Source organism: Tribolium castaneum, chromosome 1 (assembly GCF_031307605.1).
Source record: "Tribolium castaneum strain GA2 chromosome 1, icTriCast1.1, whole genome shotgun sequence".
In the NCBI taxonomy this organism is placed as follows: Eukaryota; Metazoa; Arthropoda; class Insecta; order Coleoptera; family Tenebrionidae; genus Tribolium; species Tribolium castaneum.
In genome coordinates, this window is record NC_087394.1 from 30,763,738 (window position 1) to 30,780,858 (window position 17,121).

At 35.6% G+C, this 17,121-nt stretch overlaps 1 protein-coding gene across 4 annotated transcripts in view; it reads left to right on the forward strand.

Annotated features, from left to right (window-relative positions):
* LOC662729 (titin) overlaps positions 1-17,121 on the forward strand; it is a 56,350-nt gene that overhangs the window by 34,861 nt on the left and 4,368 nt on the right. For 3 of the 4 annotated variants that reach the window (XM_015977784.2, XM_015977782.2, XM_015977783.2), the window contains 13 exons: positions 1-270; positions 1,809-2,188; positions 2,240-2,490; positions 2,544-2,713; positions 2,767-3,050; positions 3,101-3,330; positions 3,712-3,844; positions 8,948-9,116; positions 9,166-9,208; positions 9,257-9,546; positions 9,596-10,657; positions 11,067-11,233; positions 12,739-13,122. In XM_015977784.2, coding sequence (XP_015833270.2) covers positions 1-270; positions 1,809-2,188; positions 2,240-2,490; positions 2,544-2,713; positions 2,767-3,050; positions 3,101-3,330; positions 3,712-3,844; positions 8,948-9,116; positions 9,166-9,208; positions 9,257-9,546; positions 9,596-10,657; positions 11,067-11,233; positions 12,739-13,122 — 3,833 coding nt within the window. Of the gene's footprint in view, positions 271-1,808; positions 2,189-2,239; positions 2,491-2,543; positions 2,714-2,766; positions 3,051-3,100; positions 3,331-3,711; positions 3,845-8,947; positions 9,117-9,165; positions 9,209-9,256; positions 9,547-9,595; positions 10,658-10,806; positions 11,043-11,066; positions 11,234-12,738; positions 13,123-17,121 lie in introns of those variants that run through there. The other variant, XM_064356456.1, reaches the window with a different exon arrangement.

Consider the following 17,121-nt stretch of genomic DNA (forward strand, 5'->3'; position numbering starts at 1 on the left):
TTGTTTGGATGAAAGGACTGCGCGACATAACAACGACCCACAGGACTTTCAGGGAAACATCCGACGATTACAACAGACTAACCCTGAAAAGGGCCACCGAGGACGACGTCGGTACTTATTGCATTTTGGCGCGGAATCGTTTTGGCACCGACAGAGCCTTTTTCACTGTTCGGTTGCGCCACAGGGCGCGATCTGTGACCCCAACCAAGGAGACAACTCAATCAATCCTGACCGATATTCCAAGCTTCCAGGAGAGAAAATACTTCACCGGTGAGTAACCGTAACAAACCGCGCGCATTTCTCCAACTTTCCTCGACGAAATCAACGCAAATGCCAAAAATCTCGCCGCCTACAAGCTAAATTTAGCTAGTTTACTAATAAGCTCTTGCCTAGCATTGCATACCTACACTTACACGATAAGCAAACATGCGAGTTACCGATTGGTGCGACAAAGACTCTCCTCAGGAGCTTTCTTTAACTGCGTTAAGAAAAAAATGGTGCGGGCGAGATTGCCTCATTTCAGATTTTCTCAATTATTTAGTCGAGTATCAAGGTATGGCAAAAGTTTGATGGTTTTGAGTGTTTTTTTTTTCAAAATAAAAATATTGCAGTGAACGTAAATAAACAACCAGATCGAAAATAAACCCATGCTCAAATTTGCACAGTTACATAATGGTTCAAATTAAACTCTCTCTAAACACGTGAAATGAGTGTCATTGAAATGCACTTGTTTTCCAATTATCATACTAACTGATCCATTAATCATCGACACCACATTAAATTAATTCACCATGACAGATATTTTGCCAATTTTAGGCCAAGTAAGGATTATATTAAAATTATAACACGTACGCCTACTCCAGCAACATAAAAACGAGAATTTATTGATACAGTTTTAGACACTGTCATGTTTATTATTGTAAACTATATGTTTTAATTAAAAAAAGTGTGCACCTAGAATTATAGTAATAAATGGCAATGTTTTTGACTAATTAGTGAATAACATTGCCATTTACATGCACATTTTTATTTGCTTAGTAATAATTATCACCACAAACGTTGTACCTACCTTGTAATTTCTACTTTATATTCAAGACGAAATTGCCAAATTGTTACAGTTATAATAAATCTTTTATCCCAAGCATTAAATCAAATACTCGCTTAAATAATAGCCTTTTACCATTGATTGATTTATTGCCTGTCTTTAGATATAATCTTTTATTTATTTCACTTAATGTTTAGAACATTCCCAAAATAAAAATAAGGTCGTTGTTGCTAAATTGAAATATCAAAACATGGCATTTTGGATCGACTGCAGCGTTATAAATCATTTGTTAAAAGGTGTGAACATTTTTAGTTTAGTATCTAAATTAATACAATTTGATTAGCAATTTACAATTAACATTGATAACTCAGAAACTGTTTCTTCGTATTTTGTGTGTATCAGATATTTTTTAACTTTACAGTTTTTTTAATTTACCGCTTATATTGAAGCGGTTCTGTGTTCGTTATAACCGGACACCATTGTAATTACTTCTGAAATTCAGGAAATATTACAATGAGAAACAACTAGTTTAAAAATAAAAGTATGAAGAAAACGAAGTACTGAAAATTATGGAACGCTTACTCTAGATTGCTATTATTCTAATTCCATTTATTAAATAACAATACGAATAAACCTATCAACCTACTTTGCTCGCATTCTTTTATTTATTTATTATCTTGTTATTAAAAGTTAATAAAGGAATCAGAGCTGAACTTATTTAAATGTTTCAATTATTCCCCATCGTGAAAATTACTGTTTGCAGACGTTCCGGGTCCCATCACCGGCGAGCCCGTGGTGGTGGACACCGGTCGCAACTGGATTTCGCTTTCCTGGGGCAAGCCAGAGCACCGAGGAGCAGCCCCCGTGATAGCGTACAAAATCGAAGCATGGCTTCGAGGCGGGGAAGAAGCAAGATGGACCGAACTCGGAATCTCGCCTCTGAACAGCTTCGATGCATTCAATTTGAAACCCGACGGCGAATACCAATTCCGCATAACACCGCGAAACAGATACGGATGGGGAGAGAGCGTCCAAAGTGGCGCAATCGTAATTGGAAGAACAGTAAACTTACCCGAATTTATACGAATTTTGCCCGGCCAATTGAAAGTTTTATTGGGTTCAGACATTTCACTGGAATGCGAAGTGAGTGGTTCACTTATTTATAAAATTTTAATTTTGCAAGAAAATATTCAGGTCAGGGAAGATCCGTCGCTGGGAATCCGGTGGTTCCGGGATGCCAACGAGGTGTTCCCTGAGGATGATGACAGGTACCAAGTCGGGTACAAGAACGGGATTTGTACACTGTCGATAAGCCGGATTAATAGTAATGATGAGGGGAGATTTATGTGCGAGGCTACAAATAAAGCTGGCAGGGTTTCAACATTTGCGAGAGTTTTTACTGTTAGCGATCCAAAAATTTTATCGGCTGATAAAAATTTGAAACTGTGAGTGCTGAATTTAAAATTAGAAAACCGGGAAAATGCGATTTTTATTACAGAGGAATTAGTGATTATGATAAGACCACTTCGTTGCCACCACAATTTACCATGAGACTGAGAGACCGAAGAGTTCAAGTTTCGTATCCAGTGCGTCTCACTTGCCAGGTGGCTGGATGTCCAGAACCGATGATTAAATGGTTCAGAGATGACGTAGAAATAAAACAAGACGGTATTTCTAGAACTGGACCAATATCGGCGCAAAAATAACCGGAATGATTTTAGCACGTTTCCAATTCTCGTCCGAGGACCATTTCCATACTCTCGAAATCGCCAAAACAGTCTTGGAAGATTCAGGAATTTACTGTGCAGTGGCTCGCAATAACCACGGCTCGGTTTCCTGCCGATGCAATTTGGTGGTGGACAAAGGTATCCGCGCTTACATCTCTCCACAGTTCCAAAACCAGCTGGAACCATCAATTAGTGAAATAAAAGAAGGGAAAGAGCTGCGTTTGACCGGCAAAGTTCAGGCCTACCCGGCAGTCGGAGTCAACTGGTACAAAAACGGGGTAATTAAATGAGTTAATTTGAAATCAATGATTACAATGCTGACTTTCAGGTTCGTTTGAGACCTTCGAGGAAGTCCATAATGACTCTATCATACGACGGAAGAGTGGCTCTTACTGTTACCTCGATAAATAAGAGAGATGCAGGCGTTTATACTTGCGTTGCCGCCAATGAAGTTGGCCGGGCTGAAAGTAGCGCTACTGTTGAAGTTGTTGAAGTTGCAGCAGATGCGGAGGCTGATGCTGCTGTGGCGAAAATACCGCCTCTAGGAAAAGACGTTCCGTAAGTTGGAAAAGTATCACAGTGTAAACACATCTTATTAAATATATGACTAAAGAAATGTTCTGGAATGAATTAAAAGCAAATGAAGCAATGAAGGTGAACTCAAACCACTCCTATTAATCACATTCTTCACGTGTCTTTGATACTTTCTTATCACACGAAGAAATAGAATTTCTATTGCAAGTTGGGCAAAAACGGCGCTTTAGTTAGAACCTCATAAAACATTTTGACAATATTAAATAATAATAAAAATAATAATAATCAGAACAGAAAAAGCAGGGGAGAGATTTGGAAAACTATAAAAAATGTAGTTTTTTAGAAACATTAAAACAATCAAAAACCAATGGATTGGTACCAAGTTTGAACTAATGAATGTTGCAGGTATTCAAAGGAGCCCAAATTTTTGAAGAAACCCAGGTCCTCGGAGGCCTTTGAAGGTGACAACATCGTCATTTTATGCGAAGTCATTGGTGATCCAAAACCCGAAGTCGTATGGCTCAGGGACTTCTTGAAGGTAAGCTAATATTTCACACTGATAAGTATCTATTACATAAAGTGAAAATATTTTATTGTCCCACAGCGAAATAAATAATACGCGTTATTAAGCTCACGGTGCCTGAACACTTGACAAATAACGTTACTAACAGCCTTATCTCTTCGAAGTTGCTACTTACAGGGACCATATTTACATTTATCAGTTTTTTTGCTTCAGACGTTTTGGTCGCTTCTTTGTTGATGAATTAATTAAGGCGATTTTGAAAAATTATCAATGATAAGTGCGTTGTGTTATACGCGGGAATGTAGTAATTCCAATATTTCATCATTATGAGTACGGACATGAATTTCCATATATGTCTGAAATGCAGTTTACACAATAAGGCTTGACGTGACTCATTATTTAGTTGACGTTTAATCGAGAAATAAAATGAAAAAATATCGCACAAAGAACAAACATCTTACTTAAGAATGTCGGGCCATCTGCTGACCATCCTAGAACCATCTGAACAGGGCTAAATGATAAGAAACGCCTAGAACTGACTGGATCTTGAATAATAAATCAATCCTTATTATATGTTAATTTATTAAAGCTCATACACCTAATAATTTATGTCACCGGTAGGACCGAGCCTACCCTATTATCATCTTATTAATAATGGTAACAATTGCTATTGCTGCCAACACAACAAAGAATCAATTCAGTTCCATTTACTCTTTTACGCATTATTTACTTACAAGTCACGTAAGAACCAAAGGCTCTTGAGAGGTACAAAACACTGATATAAATACAATACGATAGAGTTATGCCAAGTCTTGACCTTATATAGGACCTACCGGTATCATTCCAATCAAGAAAGATGCATTCAACGATTCTAACTTGATGTTAACCCATGTTGTTTTTTTCTTTTATGATTCATAAAATCAAAACGATTTCACACACACATTAAAGACCATGTTTAATGGACGATATTTAGCACCAATGGACTCTTCTTCACTTTAAAATTATTTACGATTTGTTCTTTTACGGTAAAGCTTTTTCAGCCGTTTTACAGTGCAGTGCAGAGTTTACATACATGGCAACCCCTCGAAAACTTAAACGTTTGTCATTTTCAAGCTCCCCGATTATTATCTAACACCAAGAATGTTTTTAAAAGTACAAAGTTCTCCGTGTTTGAATCAGTGTTCTGTACTTATTCATGGAATTGTTTAACTTAAGTACTCGTAATATGTAGAGAACGTTTGCGTGAACTGCTATCAAAACATTTACCTATTTTAATGTTCAGTCACTGTAAAATTATTCAAGAATGTTTGCTGAAACAATGCAACATTGATTACAATGAAAGCTTTATGGCCCCTAAGGATCTAGATAAAAGCATAAACTTTAAATGTCGTCACATCAACATTATTAAATAATTTCTGAACGATTGAATATTTTTAGTCCTATTAATTTAAAATAATCCTTTCATTGTTTTGTAATCCTATTGTTACCTAAAGCTCTTTTGAAATAGCTATTTGGGCGTATATTTACTATTAATTTATTTAATTAATACCGAAACAGAGGAGTAAATAGTGCTAATAAGATTAGAACTTCCAATTACATTCATTAACAAAACATTTAATTAATGAAATGAGTAATTTGCAGCGAGATTCTCTTTTATTTTCTTTTAATGAATAATAAAATTTAAGTACGTACACTTACGGCTATAATACTATAAAAAAAGTGTTTATGACTAATATATAACACAGTTGAAAATATAAAATTGATTTTCTTTTGCGTTCTAGAAATGATATTTGCACTAATTAGCCGGATGTCAGTTTCTTGTAATCGAGCTTGCAAATACAAATAGGTACATAAGTGAAATATAAACGCTCTCGCGGAGGTCTTTTTTATTATGAGCCCCAAATATAGTGGCCATCGGATTAATTAAATAAATTGTTGCCAAATAAGAATGCCATTCATCTTTAAAACGTTGATAATAAAATACGCTAACAGAATGAAATATGTTAAACGAAATAAGAGCATTTTAAAGTGTAAACTAATTATAGCGAGTGTTAGAAGGTGTACTACTTTTAAATTAAGTAATTATGTATTATAAGAACCAGTTTACAAAAAGTACCAGACACTAGATCCAAGATGCTTTTTCCCCGCAGAGTCGACAAACAATTAACGTCGGTTGAGAATTGGGCCACAAAATGTTTTCCCGAGAATATATTATCATCAATTTTGCAGTTTTCGATAAAAAATAAAAAACCAGCACAATGTGAACACCGAAAGTAACTGACTTAATTTCCAAAAAAAGATAATTGCGGTCCTGGCAATCGCACCGACAATGGAATATTTACTTGACAGATTTAAAGTGATTTTTAGGAATGAAATTGTGGCCATAAAATCAGGACTTAACCGACTCATTGACCAATAAAAATACTTGTAACAGTGTTGTCATCTTGCCAATTTAATGGATACTCTGTACAACCACTTTTTACACATGTCTTGTTCTCTTGTTTGTCAATTTTTTCATGCGCAAACTTTCGATATAATTGTTAGCCCAAACGGTGCGTAATAACATGGGATTAATTTATGGGCGCGCATTTGATGGTTTATGGTAATTTTATAGTGTGAAATTACAACAATTTAGACATGTAAATGGCACGATAAATTTCGGATTAAACATACAATGTAGCTCAATTTTCGCGCTTGCCATTTATTGTTCTACTTTCGGTGGCTGTTTTGCAACGTCCAAATTTTTGCAATTCCTAAAAATAGAACCGAAATGTTGGCTTTGTTCTGTTTAATATTACAGCAAAAGAAATGTTACATTATGCAAACATCATAGATCATTTTGATGATTGCAAATACAAGTCGTGCCAACTTCAACTTTTATTTAAATGATTTTTATAGCCCGTTGGGAGTGGAATAACAAATCATCGTTTTGTTGCATTAGTTATGTGGGTAGTAATAATATCATTAATGACAAATGACGAATCATAAATTAATAAAATGTCTGGCCACGAAGATTTATAAAAATAGCTACGATATAAACAAGATCAGTGATAAATCCTGCAAGGCCGTCGTGAGTCAGAGTTGTAGGATTCTCCTACAGCAAGGATATGTGGGCATAACAAGAAATACGTAGGTTCTATAAACAAACAACAAATGCGTTAACCTGGGTCAGTGCTGTTTCGAAAGCTTTACGACAATAAATTGTAAGGCATGTGACATCCCAATTAAAAGTGTGAAAGGTGTTTTTGTAAACTTGGCTCAAAAATACCTTTAAAGTTTAAATGGGCAGCTCGAGAGTTGCGTTCGACCTTCCTGGCGGCCGCTGAAAACGAGCGCCACGTCTCATTCTAATGCAATAATCCGAACCAGCTGGAAAATCGTTTATCTTAGCGGTACTATCACATAGAATCTTTCTATCTTTATCCACACGTAGAATTTTTACAGGTGAAATAAAAACCGACATACGGGTATAATATTAATAGCATCCGCTTGATCACGATCACTAAGTTTCTCCAATATTTACCAGCCATAAGTTTAAATAAACCTCTGAAACGCTGAAATTTTCATAATTATGGTCACGGCGAACGCTTTGTCTTGTTGCTTTTCTCAAAAATTTATTAATGCTGGTGTTTCGAAGCGTTAAACCCCGTGGATGATTCAATAGCACCATTATTTCTCTCCTTATTTATCACATCAATAAATTTCGCTCTCTCTCTTTCGTGCACAGTAGGGTTTAACATTTATTATAGGATTATTATGCAAAACGCCAATTTAAATAGCAAAATTAATTATCGGTGCAATAAATAAGTGGTTATAAAAACGCCTTCAGCGGGACCGCGGACAATCTTTGCCTCATAAATATGGAAAAAGTACCACCGGCGGTAGCCAAAGCGAATTAGATATTTTCTAAGGGGCGTTAGGTAGGCAGAATGAAAATTTTATAAAATTATTTCACAATCTCGACAGGTGTCGGTCATGGGGAGTCTCCTCATACGCATTAGAAAGTGATTTAATTCGAAATGAATTGTTTAAGCTGGAACACCCCTTTTGACGACCACAACTAAGTGAATGAAATCAGATTTTATTAAAAAGCGAGGCTGCGAGAATGCAATAATTTTCATTAAGACAAATTTTATTAAAAAAGTTAATTAATAGTCCTGCAAAACAGCATTCAGGTGATGAGGTTCGCTCCGGAGTTTGTTATATTTTTCAATAAAGTTCACATTTTTCATTTTTCAAAAAAGTCAAGAAGATCTAGCGTACCAGCCACCACGTTTTCGTATTTTGTCTACAGAAAGTTGATAAATTTTAGTCAAAAAATATTCATTATTTCGTAAAACTACTTGATTTATCTACTTCAAAATTCACAGACAACTTACGTATTCGGAAGATAATTTTAGTTTTTAGTTTAAAATTTTTACACCAATACGATTTTATACCTGTTTATTTCCTACTTTAATGAAATTTAAATATAAGTATCGATTTGGCTTGTGTTTATTTACAATATGAAAAGTCGTAAAAATCATTCACTTGGCATTCATACAGCTTATTAATTTGCTTATTTGCGTCAATGGCCATAAGTTACTACTGGTGACGTCGTGGAGGAATTTTTTAACCACCGCTCAATGAAACATTTAAGGTTTACATTATTTTTATGGCCGAAATCATAAAATGTAAGTCCTTTGCAACTGGCTACATTTACGAGAGCACCATGACGCATTTTCCACATATTTGGTAATCCGTGCAAGCTCAGTTTACCCAAAATTGCCATGTATTTTCATCAAGATCATATCTATAAAACAAACACACACAAAAAAGGAAACTAAATAAAAATGTACACAACCCAGACGTAATAAATTATCGCCAATTAATTTATAAGTTCCTATAAACAACAATCAAAATGCCGTAATTACTGGCGACATAAAACGGATTGTAAAATGAAATAATGTTTCTTTCTACGCTGTTTGTCCGACCTTGTTAAACATTTATTGCGTTTACGTACACCATTGATCTCATTGCTCAAATGCGAAAGTTTTCCGTTATTATGGAAATCCGTCTTCGAATCGTTACCATAAAATTTAATGTTTCGATTTTAATTCATTGAAACTTTATTTCCAGCCTGATTATTATAAAGATGCATGTCATTTTCTTCGCATTGGAGACGGGCCGGAATATCGACTCGAAATACCTAATGCGAAGCTAGATTTCACCGGAACTTACACGGTGTATGCCAAGAACTGTCACGGGGATGCTAAGGCCATCATTTCTTTACAAATCAAAGTCAGAGGTAGGGTTTAGCCAATCCTCCAAACAGTTTGTAATAAATTTTCTTCCAGACGACTCACACTTGGGTAAAATGGAAAATGGCAAAAAAATAAGGTATGACCCTCCTCCTTTTAGCCAACAAAACCAATTTCTGGTTTTTAGCAACATCCAAACTGTTCCCTCAATCGTACAAGAACTGAAAGACTTGCGATGCTGTGACGGCGACAGTGTCGCTTTAGAATGCAAGCTTGGGGGAAACCCGCCCTTTGATGTTAGGTGGGAAAAAGAAGGGAAGTTGATCCATCTAGGGGACGATTTCCTTGCGGAATTTGACGGCGAAACTGCCACTTTGTCCATCAAGCAAGTGTACCCTGAAGATGAGGGCGAATACACTTGTGTGGCTTACAACGACTTGGGGAAAGTGTTCACGTCTGCTTGTCTAGTAGTGGACTGTAAGGAGCTTTCTTCCTGTTACACAAATACCAAATTTTAAAATTCCAGTGCCCGAAGAAAAGGAAAACCTCCTCAAACAACAACTACGACAACCGTCGAACCTAACAGTTAACTCAGCCACCACGAGGGCTTCACGAAGTGTTTCTCCCCTTCCTCGCCCCCTTGCGTACCCCCCTGTGACCAGTCGAGGGTATCGCATCAGGGCTGCGCCCCCGAAATTCTACGCAATTCCCCACAACCGGGTCGCCGAAGAGGGCGAAACTGTCCGGTTTCAGTGCGCTGTGGCCGGCCATCCGGACCCTTGGGTGACCTGGTCAAAGGACAGCTCTCCCCTCTCTTCGTCCTCCAGGATCACCATAACGGAGGTGGACGATTTGAGGATTCTGGAAATCCGGGAAGTCACTCCACTGGACTCCGGGACTTATAAAGTTGTCCTAGAAAACGATGTTGGAAGAATTGAAGCTTCAGCAAGACTGGAGGTAATTTCGCACCGGTTTGCTTCAGCCAGAGGTCTCCGAGCCCGGAGTCTGTCGCCCAAACCTCACGATTCGTATGGAAGGGGTTTTGGGGGTAGTTCAGTGAGGTACGGGAGTACGGCCCGACTTTTCTACGATATTCGTTCCGTACCTACCCCTTTTTTGAAGTGGTACAAAGACGGTGTCCCTGTTGGGGATTCAGCCAAGTTTGAATTCTCCTATGATAAGGTGGTCGCCTGTTTGGTTATCAAAGAAGCTACGTTTGGGGACCAAGGCTCGTATAAATGCGTTGCGACAAATGATGAGAATTCGACAGAATCTAGCGTTGAGTTGAAGATAATCGAGGAACAACTGGCACCGAGGATTACTAGTCCTCTGCCTAAATCGCTCAGTGTTAGTGAAGGAAGTCCGGTGACGCTGCGACTGGAGGTTACCGGAAGGCAGCCGTTTGATGTTGTTTGGATGAAGGACGGATGTGTGTTACCGGACTGCGCCCAATTCCGGCAAAGTTGCGAAGAAGATTGTGTTGTCTTAGCAGTGAGCGATGCCAAGTGCCAAGACTCGGGCAGCTACACATGCGAAGTCTACAATTTGTTTGGAGAAGCTTCTGCGAAATGTCAGCTGGTGGTTCATGGTAAATATTAAAGCACAATTGTGATGATAAAGTAGAATTTCATTAAGTGTTCTTTATGGACGGCATTATTGTGTCTTAATGACCGTCCAAGTGCCGTTTTCTCTTTCTCATTTGCTCCATAAATTTTCTGAATAAATTGTTACAAGCAGATACTGCCCAGATAAAAACAACAGCAAACGTTAACCTTCTCTTCGTGCAATCGTGAAGTTATAAAATAACACGGTCGCGCCCACCGTTCTATAGGCGCCAGTTGAAGAACTGCAATTGCCTTCGAATATTGCCACTGCCAGTGAAAAGAGGGCAGACAAATTGATTTACTTGCCCACCTTATCGCAATATTTTGTACGTTTATTATTTAGGTAGCCGCTTAATTGAACGTCTTAATTAGTGAAACGCATGCATGTTACAGAAAAGTGCGCTAAATCAGTCGAATTTGCAAAATTCCCAGCGCCGGTTGTCACAACTCCGGGAAAAACTGCCAGTTTTTGTGTCAGAGTGAAGAATGCGGACGCAGACAAACCGAAAATCTCATGGGAAGTTGCCGGAGTTCCCGTAACTGTAGGCAGCAGATTCCAGGTGAGTTTCACATTTCACTGCATTCTCTTACGCCTCATTTTAAATTATCTCGTTTTATATTCACACACGTTTGAAAATTATTCATTCGGGGTCCGAGTGAAATTGACTTGTTTACATTTGGTCGCTTTGCTGTGTTTTAATCTTATAAAAATAAATTTCACCACGCAGACACTTTTTGTTGTTATGCAAAGTTTTAAATATTTAAATTTAATGTAGTAAAACGTGTCTTTCATGTAATAGCTTTATTTTATTGTAAAATTTCGAAATGTTTCGTGAATGACATTTAAATAATGGTTTGAGCCCAAACAAAACAAATTTTCTGATCACTTTAGATTAGAAAATGTTTAGGTTTCTTACACATGTTGTTTGTTTTTAATTTGTTCTTATATGTCAAGTCTGATTCGTTAAAAAATGCAATAAAATATGCATCTGATAAGAGCTAGTGTTGCAATAAAATCAATTAATCTTGGTTATACAATATGATTTGTTATTTAAAGCATTTTATATGCAAGGAAATGGACTGATTTATGCAGAATTGTAACAAACAAGAAAAACCAGCAGATATTTTTTTATTAAATCTTTTGCTGATTATTTCCGTGGCATAATAGATCAGTGTATAACAACCAACAATAAACCTTTTTTTGTAAAATGAGTCTTTTTATTGATTTTTTTATACAAGTATTAAGCTTCCCACTAATTTAAAATGCGGTACCTACTTTTTTAAAAATATATTAAACCAAATTTAACAGTTTACTAACAGAGATAATCGAAAAATCTTTACAGAGACATCTTAAAAAAAACTGACTGCTACAAAAGGATAATCAACATATTCGTGCTCAAACTTTTATTAATTAGTTGAATAATTACAAAATTGCGTCTAGTTGATAATATTTTTAAAATTAACTACCTGTTATCATTCTCATAAATCTTTTTTATGGAACAATAAATAATGTTATGCACTATCGAAAGATTGTATTTCATAACATCACGTTAATATGATAAGTGATAACCACCAAAACATTGAAGACTATTAACATCAACCTTTTAAATTTGAATTACTGTTAATACATTGCAGTAATTGTTAATTACTGTAGTTAAACTCAATTTCTTCCATATTCTGCTACTTCTCCAAATACAGCAAAAATAAGGCAAATAAGGAAGTGTAGCATTGAGCATCCTTTCTTATTCTGTTCCGGAAAAGTACCGAAGACATGAATATTCATGTTTCACAGTCTGGGATAATGAATTTGTACATAAGAGCGCAACAGAGTAGAGTAAATCCTTCTTCACGAGATTTGGGTTCATTTTTCATAATAATTATTGACTGACAGCTCCAATAAAATCAGGCGTCGTCACATCCTTTCGCAATTTGGGATAATTAATATCCTTGAAAATGAGTAAAAAGCGTTTTATTTGGTCGGTGCACACCTGCTCGCATGCAACGACCTCCGCGAGCAAGATAGATCACGTCTTGGTCCCTATGTTTACCTACTGGTTGATTGTAGGTAGAGGAAGATGGTGACGTCGACATTCTCCACATTACCGGAGTGACACATCTCGATGTTGGTGAGGTAAAGTGCACGGCTACGAAGCAGTCGAAGTCGGCGACTAGCGCAGAAGCCATCACTTGTAGCACTCAACTGACAGTCGTGCCGGACTTGGATAGCTTCGCTGTGCTTGAGGGTAGCAGTGCTAGTGCAGCCTCCATGGAGGCGTTGAACGGAGTGTCTTCGGGAGTTAACAGTGGTGTGATGGTGGTGTCCGAAATCGACGAACCCGCGATGCTCCTGAGGAAGCCGCAAGACACCACGGCACTAGTAGGTGATAGGGTGCTGCTCAAGGCCACCTATATGGGTCATCCGGAACCTACGGTCCGGTGGACGAAAGCGGTAAGACATTCCTGCTGTGCTGAGTCTGCTTTGTGCGTGTTTGCTGCATCGGCGATTTTTTTATTCAAAAGGTCAAGAAAGTCGCCATGTGCACGGCTTCTTCACTTTGCACTTTTACTATAAAAAAGGCGAGGACAAAAATGTTGAAACACAAAAGGAAAGAGAACGTGCAGTCTGCTACTATTCTAAAAACTCCACTTTTTTGAAACCTTAAGAGATTCAAAGAATTTTTATTGCAACTGATCGGTTTTTGCTGGGTTACTTGAAGCTTCTAGAAAATCAACTTGGTTTTCAGGGTCTTTCATCACCAACTCAAACAAAAATATTTGAGCCAATTTCAAGAACAAATAGATTGGGTTGTGCAAATTTATATTACACGTTTTAGCTTTTAAACCTTATTTTCCAACATTTTAATAACAAACGTGTTATCCTTGTTTGGTCTAATAATAATAATTGTTTGGGTGTCGAGCATTTTTACAGATTTTATTGCAATTGCTTGTTTTTCAAAGATAAATTACTAAATTATTGTAGCCGCGAATTAGCTTTTATTTAATTAAATTTATTTACTACCGAAACGAGATAAACATGTGGAGTTGTGGATACCTCTGAGTGGGCCAAATTGATCATTTATTGCCAATTAAACTGTTGAGATAATTATTTGCCATGAACCTTTATTTAACTTATGATGACTAATGAAGTCTGCTGTTTTGAAATTATTACGAGAAGTAATGAGAATTGATTTATTTTCTTATTCATTATTGAGGTATTCGCTTGTGCCAAAAAACTGAACTTAAATTTTTTACTATTTTTAGTGTAGTACTGACTGTGTAATCGTGGTAGACTTGGAGCATGAATAAAATTTAGTTGTATGCCTGTTTTTAAATTTTAAAGAATTTATTAGAGTTAATCAAAATGTTGATGTAAGAAGAAAAAAATATAAACTAAAAATTTATAAACACTATATGAATATTTATAAAATTATCACAAAGAGTTTAGGTCAGCTTTTTACTTATCGAACAAATATTTCTTTGCAGTAACATAATAACAAATGGTTTCTGTTTAAAATATATAGCTTGTCAAACCGGTGCTCAGTAATTAATTTAGCTAATTTATACTCTACTATAACAAATGAGAACCTATTATCAGACACACTATATTATTACAGTCAACGATTATACCTCAAACGCGTTTCTTTTTTGTCTTTTAAAACTTATATCTACCACTAACATATTACGTTAATTTTATTTACAGAAAAGAGTATATCTGTTTGTGTAAAATAATATAATAATCTTCGGTGAAAACTTTTAAAATTGGATATAGAAATTTTACCAAATACAACTGGTGTAGTAATATTTGTTTGAACATTTAATCACCTATTGTATTAAAAGTCGGCTTCAGTGCACCAAGAAAGAAATTAAAGTGTTTCGTTGTAAAAAATGTTTTTAATGTAAGGTAATGTTAGGTATCAGATGAAATATTGATCGGATTCTTTAATCTCCGTCGTATCTTTCTACTTCTTAATTGATTAATAGTTTTTAATTCGCACACAAGGTGTTTTTTTTTTCTACAAAATAGATATTTATTGCATAATAAGTGTTTTGTAAAAAATCATTAAAACACGAATGCAATATAAAGTTTTATCCACAATCTGAAGTCTGAATTATTCGAATTTATTTAAAAAAATTGTTGAAAATAATTCACTTGACAGTGAACTCGTCAGTTTTGTATCTATATTTCGATATCTTTTTTCATGATTCTGGGAAACAATAGTGAAGATTTATTTATAAAATTTATAGATATTTACTCGTAAATCTCGTAATTTTACAATTAGGTATAATTATACAATTAAGTGTATTCATAAGTTTATCTGATTTGTTTCAATTTAAGGCTGGAGGAAACAGGAGTACACAACTACAACTGACATTTTTATTCGTAATGGCTTGAATTTTGTAGTAATTAGTGGGTGTTATGAAGAAATTTCAGAAAGCTATAGTGAAACAATAAGACGGTAACTGGTTCAAATTTCATATTTACAGAAGATAATAATAGAGCTCACTGTGACGGACCGTTATTTTATAGTCAAATAGCGGAACCTTTTTAATTTCAATTTATTTTTAATTGTTCTCTTTTTCATATAAATAAAACAACGTGTTCTTTATTAAGTGAATCGAACATTTTCCATCTTGTTTGGCTGAGTGCCTTTAGATTCGATCTAATTAATATTTTAAAAGGCCATAGTGAAAGGTTCATGTTTCTAAATCCTTGACTATCGTGCAATAACAAAAGTTGATTGTTTATTTGCATCACTTTATTTTGATGGAAATTAGGATCTATTTATACTAAAAGTGCAGTACCGACTACGTTCTTGGAGCTCATTTACAAATTAACAATTGCATACAAAAGGTATTCGACGTTTACAAGAATTTTAGATGTAAAACATGATACGTTCATGTGGGCAGGTACAGATATCATCAGCATCCATTTACATGAAAAAGTTTATTACCCCTTGTCGTAAACCTACTTGTCTACGTGTTCATTATCGTGACTAATGGGAACCCACCAAAGCTCGCAATCATTAGACGGTTAAACAAAAATTGACCATCACGTGGGTATGTTGAACTTTTTATGGGCGCAATTAGGAGTGACTAATGGATTTATCCGATTTTGAACGCAAAAGTGGCACAATTATGTATTTTCCACTAATTAATGAAATCAAGTCATAATGCAAATCGAGCGATTTATAAGCAGATAGCGAGATAATAGATTTTTACGAAAAAAATCGCTTTTTCTCCGTTCACCCAACATTTCACCACTCCCAATTTGGTATTAACATTTCAAAAATTTGATTCGAAATTGCGATAACATAATTTTAACGAATCGATCAAACTTATTGTGTGCAACTTTCACATTTCGTTTGCAAAAATAGTGTGTTGTAATCTTGTTGTTATTAATTTTTGCACAAGGTGCGTGTACAAGTGTTAAATGCTTCGCCAATGTCAAGGTGGCTAAAGCCAGATTTGGCCTAATTGGAGTCGCTAGAAACAACGCAAAAGACTGCAAGTTTGATCGAAATGCGCCCCACACGTTAATAATTTAATAACAATGTTTTTACGTCAGTGTTGTGATGAAGCCAAGTTTTTATGTAAGAATGCTACTCAAGTACGCAACGTGACTCACCGTATGACTTTAAATAATTTATATTTGTACCGGTTCATGCAAATAACACTTTAGATACAAAAAAGAAATTTAAATTGAAATGTCATTGCTCAAAGTGTGGACTTTCTTTATTTACAGCTACAAGTGTTTAACTTTTGACTTGTCGCTTAAATAGGTACATCAACGATTAATACAAAATAATGACATAAATCTGCATCGCATTTATAATTAAATTTAATGATATAAGTACTATGAAGAAAACATATAATTTTATTTTTACTCGAGCTGGTAATAATGCAAAATTTATTATTATCTAAATTGTCAGCTGCACTTTCCGGATCCAGGCGATTTTTATTGCTGACACACTTCCTTAACATCCGTCTAAGAAAGGTCGTTACGATGATATTTCAAAATAAACAAAAAGTAACACATGTGTGTCATGTTCATGTTACTTTGTATAAGCTCCTCTCAAATATGTTTTGAGAATGTCGTGTTGTGTAACTTTGTGAAAAAGTACAAGTGAACTGGCGCAAAATAAATATTAGAAATTAGAAACACTTTATTTATGGAGCTTCAAATACGCAAATAATTATTATGTATACAAAAAAATATATATAAGGACTTATTTCTGGTGTGTTTTGTTTTATTAGTATTCTAATTACATAGCGTGTTTTTTTTTCATTTCTGTTGCAATTCTGGCAACTACGACTTTTGAGCTGTCCATTAGAAAAAGAAAAATGATCTCTACAAAAAAGGCGCTAGGATATTTTACAATATCTTTGTTAGTTTTACTCCTTTCAATTTAGCAGATATTTATATTTTAAAACAAGGAGTCAACCGTAG